This window comes from Glycine soja, chromosome 20 (genome assembly GCF_004193775.1).
Source record: "Glycine soja cultivar W05 chromosome 20, ASM419377v2, whole genome shotgun sequence".
Classification (NCBI taxonomy): Eukaryota; Viridiplantae; Streptophyta; class Magnoliopsida; order Fabales; family Fabaceae; genus Glycine; species Glycine soja.
Genome location: NC_041021.1, coordinates 818,651 through 830,275, shown reverse-complemented (window position 1 = coordinate 830,275; position 11,625 = coordinate 818,651). Strand labels below are relative to the sequence as shown.

Here is an 11,625-nt window from a genome sequence, read left to right as displayed (position 1 = left end):
ACTAAAAGGGAAAGGAGATAGGATACTGCACAGACAATTTTTATACTTACTTTACCCACAAATTACTTAGGCTATGTGGCCAAGGTAATATTTAAGTCATGGTCAAAGTATCCACTCTTAAGTAGCGAGAATTGTATTTTGGGTTCATTAACATTTTTGTATCTTCCTTGTTTCATTTTCTTATCTTTTTGTTTGAAAGAGATTATCTTACAACAAGGGCAAAATTGAGTTAGCAAACTCAATGCTATAGTTGAGTCATAATTCATGGTTAAAATAATTCTTGTTTACACTTCCAATTTTTTGTAATATTTCAATCAAAGCTGAATTCAAAATAGAAAGACTTCAAATGATGTCTAATGTCAAGCATACGGTGACAAAAGATCGTTATTTGTATGAACTCTTCTAAACTTGCACAAATCTTCAAAAGTCTCCCCTTTCAAATACAGCAGCAGCTCCCATACCTGACCCTGGAATGATGCACATTTCAATAATGTTAAAAAGGAAAGGAATAACACTCTAAACTCTCACATGCATGAACTCTTAATCTGTTTATTTTCTCCTTAGTTTTACTCACTGTTCTCATTTCAGTTCCATTTTTAATTTTATTGGTAAGAACTTTTCTTCTTGTGCTTCTTTTCTTTTCCTGTTCTGAGACAGCACATTTTCTGGAAATAAATACACTAACTTATTCGGCAAGGTACTTTAACTGTCAGGGCCATATTTGGATAATTTTCCCTGTAAACACTTATAGTATAAGAAACAAGAAGGAAAAATGAAATAAATTTCTCTCATAAACTAATTTTAACTTATGCATAAGTTAATTTTAGTTTATGTAAGAAACTTATTTTATTCAGCTACTCCAAGAACTGATTTTAACTTTTGCAAAGCTAATTTTGGCTTATGGAATAAGTTTATTTCATTTTACCCTTTTTTTCCTGCTATAAGTGCTTATGAAAAAGTTTATCCAAACATGGCCCCTAGCCTAGCCATCTTCTGTGTAAGCTAGCTATACACCTACCAGGCTACTAGTGTCAACTTACAAGAACTAATTTGCTATTTTGCCCTACAAACCAAGAAAGTATTCTTAAAATTTATCTCCCAGCTTTTGAGTGACATGCATTTGTTACAAAACTAATTTTGACTTCAATTTTCACTTTTTCTCAAATATTCAACTTTTTACTGTTATGTGTGAGATGGAGAGAGGCCGGAAGAAGAAATCACCTATGCACATTGAGATTACACCATAGCGACAATCCTTGCCACGACGTTTCATCTCATTCAACAAAGTTGCAACACAGCGTGCACCTGAAATGGCAGCATGTAAATTCACCAACAAAGTCAGCATTAGGTTCATGAAAGATGAACAGAATAAATGTGTTCATTTGGAAGTGTAAGACGGCTTGTCCCTGTCGTAAGATGAAAAATACATGAGCAAACATGTCACAGTAATATAAAGATTCCAGTTGCAGGTGCCTCTCTGAAGATTTTAGCATTACCTCTTCCATTTAATAAGAAAATAATAAGGCAAAAGTAAGTTAAATTTCTGACTGAACATCTCAACATCACCTGTAACACCCAAAGGATGTCCAAGAGCAATGGCACCACCATTGACATTGACCTTTCTGGGATCAAGTCCCAATTTCTTGAGGCAATAAACATACTGTGATGCAAATGCCTACACAAGACCATTATATTTCTAAATGTTCAGTACAAGATTATTTGAAATTAGATTTAGCAGTAGTGAAAATATGCAATAAAAAGTAGTTATTAGTTAAAGCCTTGTTTGAATGAACTTCTCCCTGAGCAATTATAGGATAAGAAAATGTGAAGGTAAAATAATTTGAGTTTCTTTTATAAGTTAAAATAAACTTGTGCACTTGACTTCTATAGAAGCTCTAACATTTAACTTCTCTAAAAGTTAAGGTGCATAAGTTGATTTTAGCTTATGAGAGAAACTCAATGAATTTTGCCTTCTTATTTTCTTCTCCTATAGGCTATCAGTGTTTATGGAGAAGTTTATCTAAATAGAACCTGTAATGACAACTGTTAAAACCTTTACCTCATTGATTTCAAATAAGTCAATGTTGCCAAGTTCAAGGCCCACGGATTTCACTGCAGCTGGGATAGCAACAGCAGGGCCAACACCCATGACTGCAGGATCTACTCCAACAGCAGCAAAACTCCTGAAAAATCGAATTCACTTGTGAGATGAATTCAAGTTTTCAAAGTAAAAATATAAAAAATAATAATGAATAAGGTTTTATTAGAAGCCTGATTTCAGTTTAGGTCCATGTTTGAATAGATTTCCAAGTAATATTTATGAGTTACTGATTTCAAATATCCTTTCAGCATATAATATTCTAATATCAAAACTGCGAAGCACAGTTTCAAGCGTTGCTTATCCTTTATTACAACAACTTTTTCAGACAAATTACCTAATAAGTATCCCATTAATATAACTAGGAATATTTCTCAATTTAAATTGCTTTTCCTGCAGGATGCCAAATGTAAGTATTTATTGTACAGAAGCCCTACATCTACATGCCTGTTTTGTTAGTAGTTATGTTTATCTAAAACATACTTTCAGAAACTGAATTGACTTCTAAACTTTCTTCTAATTTGATGTAAAATTAATCAAATTACTAGTTGAAAGTGCAGCTTCTATAGACATTGAGTTGGACTACAAGAAAACATGTACTTCGAGCTAAATGCAGGTGGTGTGCACATTATAGGACAGATGCAGGTTTGTGTCTAGATTCACATTTGATGTGACTAGTATTTAAAAATAATTTCTTTGACGATGCATTATTATTGTGTACCTGAAGATTCCAAGTATAGGAAGCCCCTTTTGCACAGCCACTCTTCTCTTCATGAGGAGAACAGCTGCTGCACCGTCACTAATTTGGCTAGCATTCCCTGAAATTGAAAAAAGAGAGACAAAAATACATTCATATTCACAAGGTAGAAGATTTCCCCCAGACTAACAAAGTTAATGAAAAAGATTTCTTTAGCACCTGCTGTTGTGGTTCCATCTTTCTGGAATGCAGGCTTCAGCTTTGCCAAATCCACTAAATTTGTGTTTGGCCGGATACCATCATCGACAGAAACAACAATTTTCTTCTCCACTCCAGTTTTAGGGTCCACAAACTTTGTAAACAAATCATTAGTAGAATAGCATTATTAACACTATAGGAAAATTCATTTTGGTAGTTGGTACCTACCTTTGTAGAAACTGGAATGATTTCTTCTTTGAACTTACCAGCTGCTGTTGCAGCTGCAGCACGCTGATGAGACTCAACCTAATTATACAAATTAAAAATTTCATGCTTCCTGATAATCTTTTTCATATATACTTGGCACACTAAATACTTTTGTCATACTCACAGCAGCTTGATCTTGCTCTAGCCTTGTCACACCATAACGCTGCGCTACATTCTCAGAAGTAATTCCCATTGGAAGAAGACAATCCCGGGCTTCTGCAAAGGTTTCTACCTGTGAATATAATGAGAAGTCAAGCGGAATATACCTCAACGGAAAATGTGGACATAATAATATACAATTTCACCATACCTTTGGGTTAATGTTGCGAAGCCTATTCACACGATCTACTGTCATAGACTCCAATCCAGCCCCAATCCCTGCATCAAATATTAGGAAGATTAGGCCAAAGAAATAACAAGGCCATGGCATTTAAGTACACAGTCTAGATTCATTCTGACCAATTTCATAGAACCCAGCTTTTATATAAGCAGCTACGTCAGAAACCGCCTGAAGTCCAGATGAACATTGCCTATTGACAGTTCGAAGAGGCACTGTCTCTGGTTGAAAAATGAAGAAGATCCATCATATTAGAAAATGCGCTAAAATACATACTAACTTCAAGCATAATCAAATGAAGTCACCTCATGAGTACTTCTACATTCAGTAAAGTCAATAAGAAATTTCATATAAACCATGCTCAATGAAGACTACAAAATGTACCTGGGAAACCTGCATAAAAGGCAGCCATTCTGCACTCAATTCCTCTATCTGATCCAGGTGCCAGTACAGTGCCCACAACAATGTCTCCAACTTCTGCTGGGTTCACATTTGTTTTCTCTATTACAGCCTATAGGAAAACTCATAGTTTAGAAACTACAGAAATAAATAAATAAACTACTGATCAACAAAAGTAGCTCAAAACATTTCAAGGTTGACATCATGTTCCAATCATAAACCATTATAAATGTTCACTAAACCATTTTTTATACAATACTTTTCTTTCCAATCTTTTTTTATTAACTAATTAGTTAATCAAACCAAATAATTACCTTCAGAACTGTGGCAAGCAGGTCATCTGGAAGGGTATCCTTAAAGCCCCCACGCTTTGCTTTGCAGATGGCAGTACGATATGCACTGGTTATTGCAGAGAAATTAAAGCTAAAGGTTCAATAATGCCATTAACAAAATCATAGAGTAAATAGTCAAATTTGTCCCTAAATGATGTAGTATCAATCAAACTAGTCTTTGAATGATAGTAATAAAACTATAGCGTCAGCCAAACTAGTCCAGTCTTTGAATGATATCCAATTATCCATGAATATGTATTTCCTCGGTCAAATTAATCGCTGACCTTAGGGGCTAATTTGACAGTAATCAAAATACACATTCAGTAACATGAGGATCATATGTATATTCAGGGACCACGGATGTAATATTTCTCATCTTCTAAGTAAGGGTGTTCGCGGCATGGATTTACATGTCTTTACCTGATCCAAAATATTGATAGGATCATTATTTAAATCCGAACTCGACCCAATTAAGACCCACAATATATGAAACATGATCATCAACCCACTTTGTTGACACAATATACGAATCTTAACATTATTTATTGTTAAATCATAAAATTGAAGAAATATACATGTATAATTACGGTGTATTTTAAGATATATATCTCAAGATAGATAATATCAATGTAAGATAGAGTTTAATGAGAAGTATAAAAACTTCTACTCTGTCATCCAAACCATTGCTGTCTTTTTTTAAGATAAGTATTGTAAAAGTCAATAAACTTACCATATATGATAATTTGTTATAATATCATGTTATTCAAAATATTATCTATTAAGCCAATAAATTATATTATTAAAACATAATCATTTAAAAAAATACACTTTTTTAAAGAATATATGACATTGAACTAGGTTGAGACAACCGGAAGTATAATCTCAACCCAAAATACAACTTAAATTTGTCTTCAAAATGCATAAGATTTAACTTTTTGAACTCAAACACATCAAAAAATACTTCAGACCGAGAAGGGTTATGAGCATTCCTACTTCTAAGGACTAACAACATGAACACGTATATTTCAAGGACTAATTGGATTATTACCACAAAACAACGAATTAGAAATCACACGAAAGGATGGTTTATATAGGCAAACTTACGCTACAATCACCACGTCGTCATCTGATCCACCTATTTGACCGTGCGAAGAATTCTTGGCAAAACATAATGAAGCCTAACAAGAAGTGGGAAAAGACCTTAAAAAAGGGGTAAAACATTTCCACATATGCTTCAGAAAGTGAAGGACAGACTCAGAATATTATGAATAAATTTAATCCTCAATTAAGAAATGCTAGTAACACACTATTTTTAATACACTCTCTCTTTATCTGTTGAAATTTATTACAAATCACAAAATATACACTAAATTGAATGCATCAATACACTCTTTTATCTGTTGAAATTTACTAGAAATCACCAAATTTTGTGGGTCCATGTGTTATTTAATGAACTAGTTAACAAGGGATCAAATTTATGTACTGACATAAACAGGACAACATAATTAAGCTCTTGAAGATTAGAAATCAATCATAGTTGCATTCAGCAGAGGCAGAAAAGCTCAACTTTGAAAAACAGAGAAACTTAAAAGAAAAACAATGAAACACCCACTTACTGAGAGATCCGTAGATTGATGGGTTTGAGAAGAAAAATTTGAACTTGAAGAAATGGGTTGAAGATGATCAAGCAGGACTCTCTGTCTTTGAATTGCTTTATCCATATTTGAGCTCCTGTACTGTGTTGTGCGAGTGAATGTGATGCTGAGTTTTAGCCAAGAGAAACAAGTATATAAATAAACCCTTTCTATTTATAAGAAGTAACATAGCAAATTATATAAATTAAACTCTTTCTGTGTAAGAAGTAACATACCAAAGGGACAAATTGACTTCAAAAGGGTCATGTCTTCACTGAATAAACTTATTATTCATCTTTGAATAATGTTGGGTGAGTTTCTTCAAATCTGAAAAATTAACTTTAAAATAACTATTTTTTTTAAAATATTTAAGAAATAGATAGAATTTATTTATTCTAAAAAACAAAAAATTGTTATTCATAAAAACATGAATCTGCTTATTTTATTTAAAAAATATTTTTTAAAAAATAAACTTAAACAAACTAGCCATTATCTTATCTTATTCAGAAATACTTAAAAAGCAAAAAAAGTTGGGTTACTTTTTCATTTTGCTACTACTGACCATGCAGTGCACGATAATTTTATTTATTTATAAATAAATGTAATAAATATATTTTGGTTGAAACATGCATCTGTCGGTCGCTGAGTCTGAGGAAATGCACTGGCAAAGTTCCTCGAACAACGTGGAAAACGAGACCTCCGGCCAAAACGTGATTAATGACACCCACTAACCAGAATGAAGACTGATTCAGGAAAAACCAAAGTAGGTGGCTTGGCCAAACGCCCAAAAGCATCAACTCTAACTGTATGTTTGGTATCACCTCTCTTAACCCTGTGCAAGTTGAAACAAATAATATTTACTTTCACATTAATACATGATTTTGTATGAAAACATGAATTATTAAAGTAAATCTAAACATGTATTAAATTTGTTTTTGAGAATTTTTTTTTATAAATTCAAAATATATTTTTCGTCCTTCTAATTTTATTTATATAAAAAATAGCATTCTGTACCTATAAATTTTGAATTATTTTATAATTGTCTAAGTATAACATTACACAAATTCACTGAAATACAAGCAAATTCTTGTGAAGACAACTTATAGGCCGATTGATGTAACAGTAATTTCATTCAAGTTGCTGAGTTGCAACAAGAAATATCTGGATTAGGTACCTTGAATGTTTCATAGTATTTCACGGATTTAAGATGTTTTATGTGAAAAACTTGAACAGTATACTATAGACCCATTCCGCACTGCACCTGCCCAGTTGCATGTGTTTTGTTTGGTGATGAGAAACTCCAAATTGTTTCAGCAACAAGATAAAGTTAGTCAATTCTTGGTGGGTTTGAATGGACAATTTTATGGAGTAATATTATAGATCTTATTACATGATAATACTTTGCCATCCCTGAACCGAACCTTTCTCTATGGTTCTTCAATAGGAGTGACAAGCACAATATGTGTATTCCTTTACATAGCTTTACGTAAGAGTAATAAGTTCCTAAGCTTTTCTTAAACATAGAATATAGATGGAAACTTAGCAACAAATGTGGCTGTTTTAAGGTTTTTTTTATACAAAATAAATGTTAATTTGTTAGTTTTTTAGGAGTGAACCAACTCACGGTCTTTTTTTTTTTTAACCATCAAATAAATTTTATATTTTATATAAACATTTAATTAAGTATTATATCGTAACTGTAATAGTTAGTGAGAATTCAAAACATGATCCACTAATAGCATCTCTAATGAAGTTGTTTAAGTTTATTCTTAAAATTAAACAATTTAAAAATGCCATTGGAGCAAATACATTCTTGTAGAATTTTTATAAAATTTATTTATATAAACAAACTATCACCAAAGTTGCTTGACTATTAAAAAATATTTTTTAAGTTAAAACGATAGTCTTGTAAAAAAGAAGTTAAAATGATATTTATTGTTTGAGTAAATAAATAAAATGAGACCCTCTAAAAATAAGTTAAAAACTGTAAAAATTAATGAGTGTCTTAAATTTACAGTGTGATAGTAAAAGACGCACTAAAATAGAATTAAAACCCCAACAAATTGAGTTCTTAATAAGTTAAAGATGCTGTAATTAAGCATTGTCAGTTATTTCAGTTTCATGTACTCTAAGTCCTAACCCACTGTTATCAAAGTTAAGATGAACTTCATTTAGGTGATTAAATTTATTAAATTTATCAAACCTTAACCAAAAACCAAAACACACTAATTAACACACTCACACCAACTGGGACAAAAGGTAAACACTAATTAAAAGAAAAATAAGTTAACAATGAAATTGTTAGGTATGAATTTGGCTGGTTTCGAAGGGAAGGAGAGAAATTCAAAGCTGAGTATTTCATTCATAATCTGCTTATTACAATTAGTCCATATTTATAATGAAATTCCTAACAGAATTGTGATTCTGTGCTAGGTGCAAAGATTACAAAATATGGAAGTTTGTTATGGTTGCCCCCTGATCCTCGACAACAAATCCTTGCAGATTCTTCTAGTGCCAGCTCATTCCTCATCACACGAAATCCTTCAGATATGAAGGTTTGTTAATTATCCTCTTTGCTCTGCCTTCTATTTGGGTCTCTGTGTTGTTGTTTGTACCCTGTCTTGGGTTTGCTTGTTGCACCTCTATTACTTGCTGCACCCCTCTTTGTCTATCATCCCACGGGCCTTGGAAATTCACCTTGCCCTCAAGGTGATAGTCACGACTCAACTGAGTCCAGGATTCCCACGAGGTCTCATCAGGATCTAAGCCTTCCCATTGCACCAGTACCTCCCACGGGGAGTCGGGGTTATCTGAATTGTAACGGTAATCCAAAATGGCCAAAGGAGATACAATGAGTTGACCGTGAGCAAATTGGTCAGGGAGACAAACAGAATCTGCAGATGCCGGTGACCCTTTGAAAGGTTTCAATATAGAGCAATGAAACACGGGGTGAATACGAGCACCCTCAGGGAGTTTCAGACGATAGGCCACAGGACCAATGCGCTCAGTGATCTCAAATGGACCGTAGAAGCACTTTTGGAGTTTGTCGGAGCTAGAAGAAGAAGAAGGCTTGGCCGAATTTTGACGATGGGGTCTGAGTTTGACCATAACCCAGTCACCAACCTGGTATTCCACATGTCTTCGTTTAGCATCTACATATTTCTTCATCAATTCCTGAGCTTTGAGGAGCTTTTTACGAATCAAGCGGAAGGTGTCTTCTCTGTTCGTAATCATATCGTCAACAGCGTCGATCTTTGAATCTCCGGCAAGATATGCAGGGTAGTTAAAGGGCTTTTTTCCAAATGTAATCTCGTATGGAGTGGAACCAGTAGCGGCATTCCAAGAAGTATTGTGGGACCATTCCACCCACAATAATAACTTGCCCCATGAGCTTGGTCGCCGGTGAATGAAAGCTCTGAGGTATTGTTCAATGGCGCGATTCAGGGCTTCTGTCTGACCATCGCTCTGAGGATGGTAAGAGGAGCTCATCCTCATATGGGTGCCACTGAGACGGAATAGGTCCTGCCAAAACCTGCTCAGGAACAGGGGATCACGATCAGAAATCATGCTACGAGGGAGACCATGAATTTTACCGACAATGTTCATGAATAGAGCTGCGGCGGTATATGCTGTGTGTGAGGTGGGAAGCATTCTCAAATGGATGCCTTTAGAGAACCTGTCGACAACCACCAGAATGGTGGTGTTCCCCTGAAAGACAGGCAGACCAGTAATAAAGTCTAGAGAGAGATCCTCCCATGGTCGGTGAGGGACCGGCAGAGGGCATAGGAGGCCGGCGGCGCGCTTGGTTTCATACTTGGAGTGTTGACAGTCTAAGCAGGTAGAGACAAACCGTGCGACATCGTCTCGCAACCCGTCCCAATAAAAATTGTCCGTCAGTCGGGCTATGGTCTTTGCGACGCCAAGGTGGCCGTCGGTAGGAGTAGCATGATACTCAGTGAGGAGTGTGGGAAGCAATGGCAGGTGAGGAGGAAGCCAGATGCGGCCTTTGCGTAAGATGAGGTTGTTTGAAATACTGAAATCAGGAAAGTTGGCGGGAGTTGCTTGAATGTCCTGAAGTTTGGACTGATAAGACTCATTCTGAGCCAACTGCTTCCTCAATTCCTCCATAAATGTCAAACAAGGGACCGACAAAATGAGGGACAAAGAGGAGTCTTCCTCAGAGAGTCGTGATAACGCATCTGCCGCCTGATTAGTGGCGCCGGAACGGAACTGAATTTGGAAGTCATACCCCATTAGACGAGCCAGGTATGTGTGTTGCTCAGGGGTCTGCACCACTTGTGTGAGTAGCTCCTTTAAGCTGCGGTGGTCCGTTATGATCGTGAATTTGTGACCCAGAAGGTACTGACGCCACCGTTTAACCGCCGAAGTCACTGCAAATAACTCTCGAACATAGGTGGAGGAATGGCGGAGCTTGGGTGGGAATTGTTTACTGAAATAGGCTATGGGGTGTCCCTTTTGGGAGAGAACCGCGCCCATCCCAATGCCGGATGCATCCGTCTCGATCGTGAAGGGCAGCTGAAAGTCAGGGAGGGTAAGCACAGGGGCTTCCGACAAGGCTTGCTTCAGTTGGTCAAAGGCCTCCTGGGCTGAAGGGGTCCACTGAAAGGGCTCTGTAATGGTGGCCGCAACTAAAGGGGCCGCAATGGTGGCATAGCCTTTAATAAAGCGTCTATAAAATCCGGCGAGACCCAAAAAACTACGAAGAGCTTTGGCGGACTGAGGCAGGGGCCATTGTCGGACGGCATCCACTTTAGAAGAGACTGGCTCAACACCGCGCTGAGACACCACATGGCCAAGGTATTCGACCTCTGTCTGAGCGAAAGTGCATTTGGAAAGTTTGAGGACAAATTGATTTTCTAATAAAACCTGAAAAGCTTGCTGTAAATGCAGAACATGATCAGTGAAAGTGATGCTATATATTAAAATATCATCAAAGAAGACAATGAGAAACCGGCGGAGGAATGGCCGGAAAAGCATGTTCATCGTCGCCTGAAAGGTGCTGGGAGCATTGCATAGCCCGAAGGGCATAACCTTGAATTCATAATGCCCGTGGTGCGTTCGAAACGCCGTTTTCGCAATGTCTGAGGAATGCATTCGTATTTGGTGATACCCCTGGAGCAAATCAAGTTTCGAAAACCAACATGCGTGGCCCAATTCATCTAACAGTTCATCAATTGTAGGAATAGGAAATCGATCACGGATGGTAATGGCATTAAGGGCTCTGTAATCCACGCAAAACCTCCAGGACTGATCATGTTTGCGGACAAGGAGCACCGGAGAGGAGAAAGGACTGGTGCTGGGTCGAATCAAGCCCTTCTGCAACATGGATTCGACTTTGAGTTCAATCTCCTGCTTCTGGTAATGGGGGTACCTGTAGGGTCTTACATTAACAGGAGTAGCCTGGGGAAATAAATGGATGTGGTGGTCGGTAATGCGCGCCGGCGGAAGGGATGTAGGTGTCTGGAACAATGGCCCAAAGTGATCAATTAATGCTTGAATTTGAGGGTCCAATAATTGTGAAGGCTCATCAGGAACTGCCTCTGTGAGGACCGCAATGTGGAAGCAGGATGCATGTTCATTGTGTTTCAAAAATCTGCGAAGCTGAGGTGGAGTGAGCATGTTAATGGTGAGGTCAGTGTCGC

At 36.7% G+C, this 11,625-nt stretch overlaps 1 protein-coding gene across 1 annotated transcript; it reads right to left on the bottom strand.

The window, feature by feature from the left end:
* Window positions 1-224: 224 nt before the first annotated feature.
* On the bottom strand, window positions 225-6,218 carry LOC114403699 (3-ketoacyl-CoA thiolase 2, peroxisomal-like). Its single transcript, XM_028366812.1, has 15 exons — window positions 6,199-6,218; window positions 5,945-6,089; window positions 5,433-5,506; window positions 4,311-4,395; window positions 3,982-4,108; window positions 3,720-3,818; window positions 3,571-3,638; window positions 3,385-3,492; window positions 3,222-3,299; window positions 3,015-3,147; window positions 2,820-2,916; window positions 2,060-2,183; window positions 1,567-1,675; window positions 1,222-1,305; window positions 225-467 (listed from the first exon to the last, which is right to left on the bottom strand). Exons 2-15 carry the CDS (start codon window positions 6,047-6,049, stop codon window positions 421-423), a joined length of 1,338 nt encoding a protein of 445 aa, XP_028222613.1. The 5' UTR covers window positions 6,050-6,089; window positions 6,199-6,218; the 3' UTR covers window positions 225-420.
* Between the last annotated feature and the right edge of the window lie 5,407 nt (window positions 6,219-11,625).

Excerpts from the sequence above, each read along its gene's own strand:
- LOC114403699 (XM_028366812.1), bottom strand. The coding sequence starts at position 6,049 with ATGGATAAAGCAATTCAAAGACAGAGAGTCCTGCTTGATCATCTTCAA. Across the intron at positions 3,300-3,384 it reads TAGAGCAAGATCAAGCTGCT|GTTGAGTCTCATCAGCGTGC; the intron begins GTGAGTATGACA and ends TTGTATAATTAG. Across the intron at positions 1,306-1,566 it reads ACATCCTTTGGGTGTTACAG|GTGCACGCTGTGTTGCAACT; the intron begins GTGATGTTGAGA and ends CTGCCATTTCAG.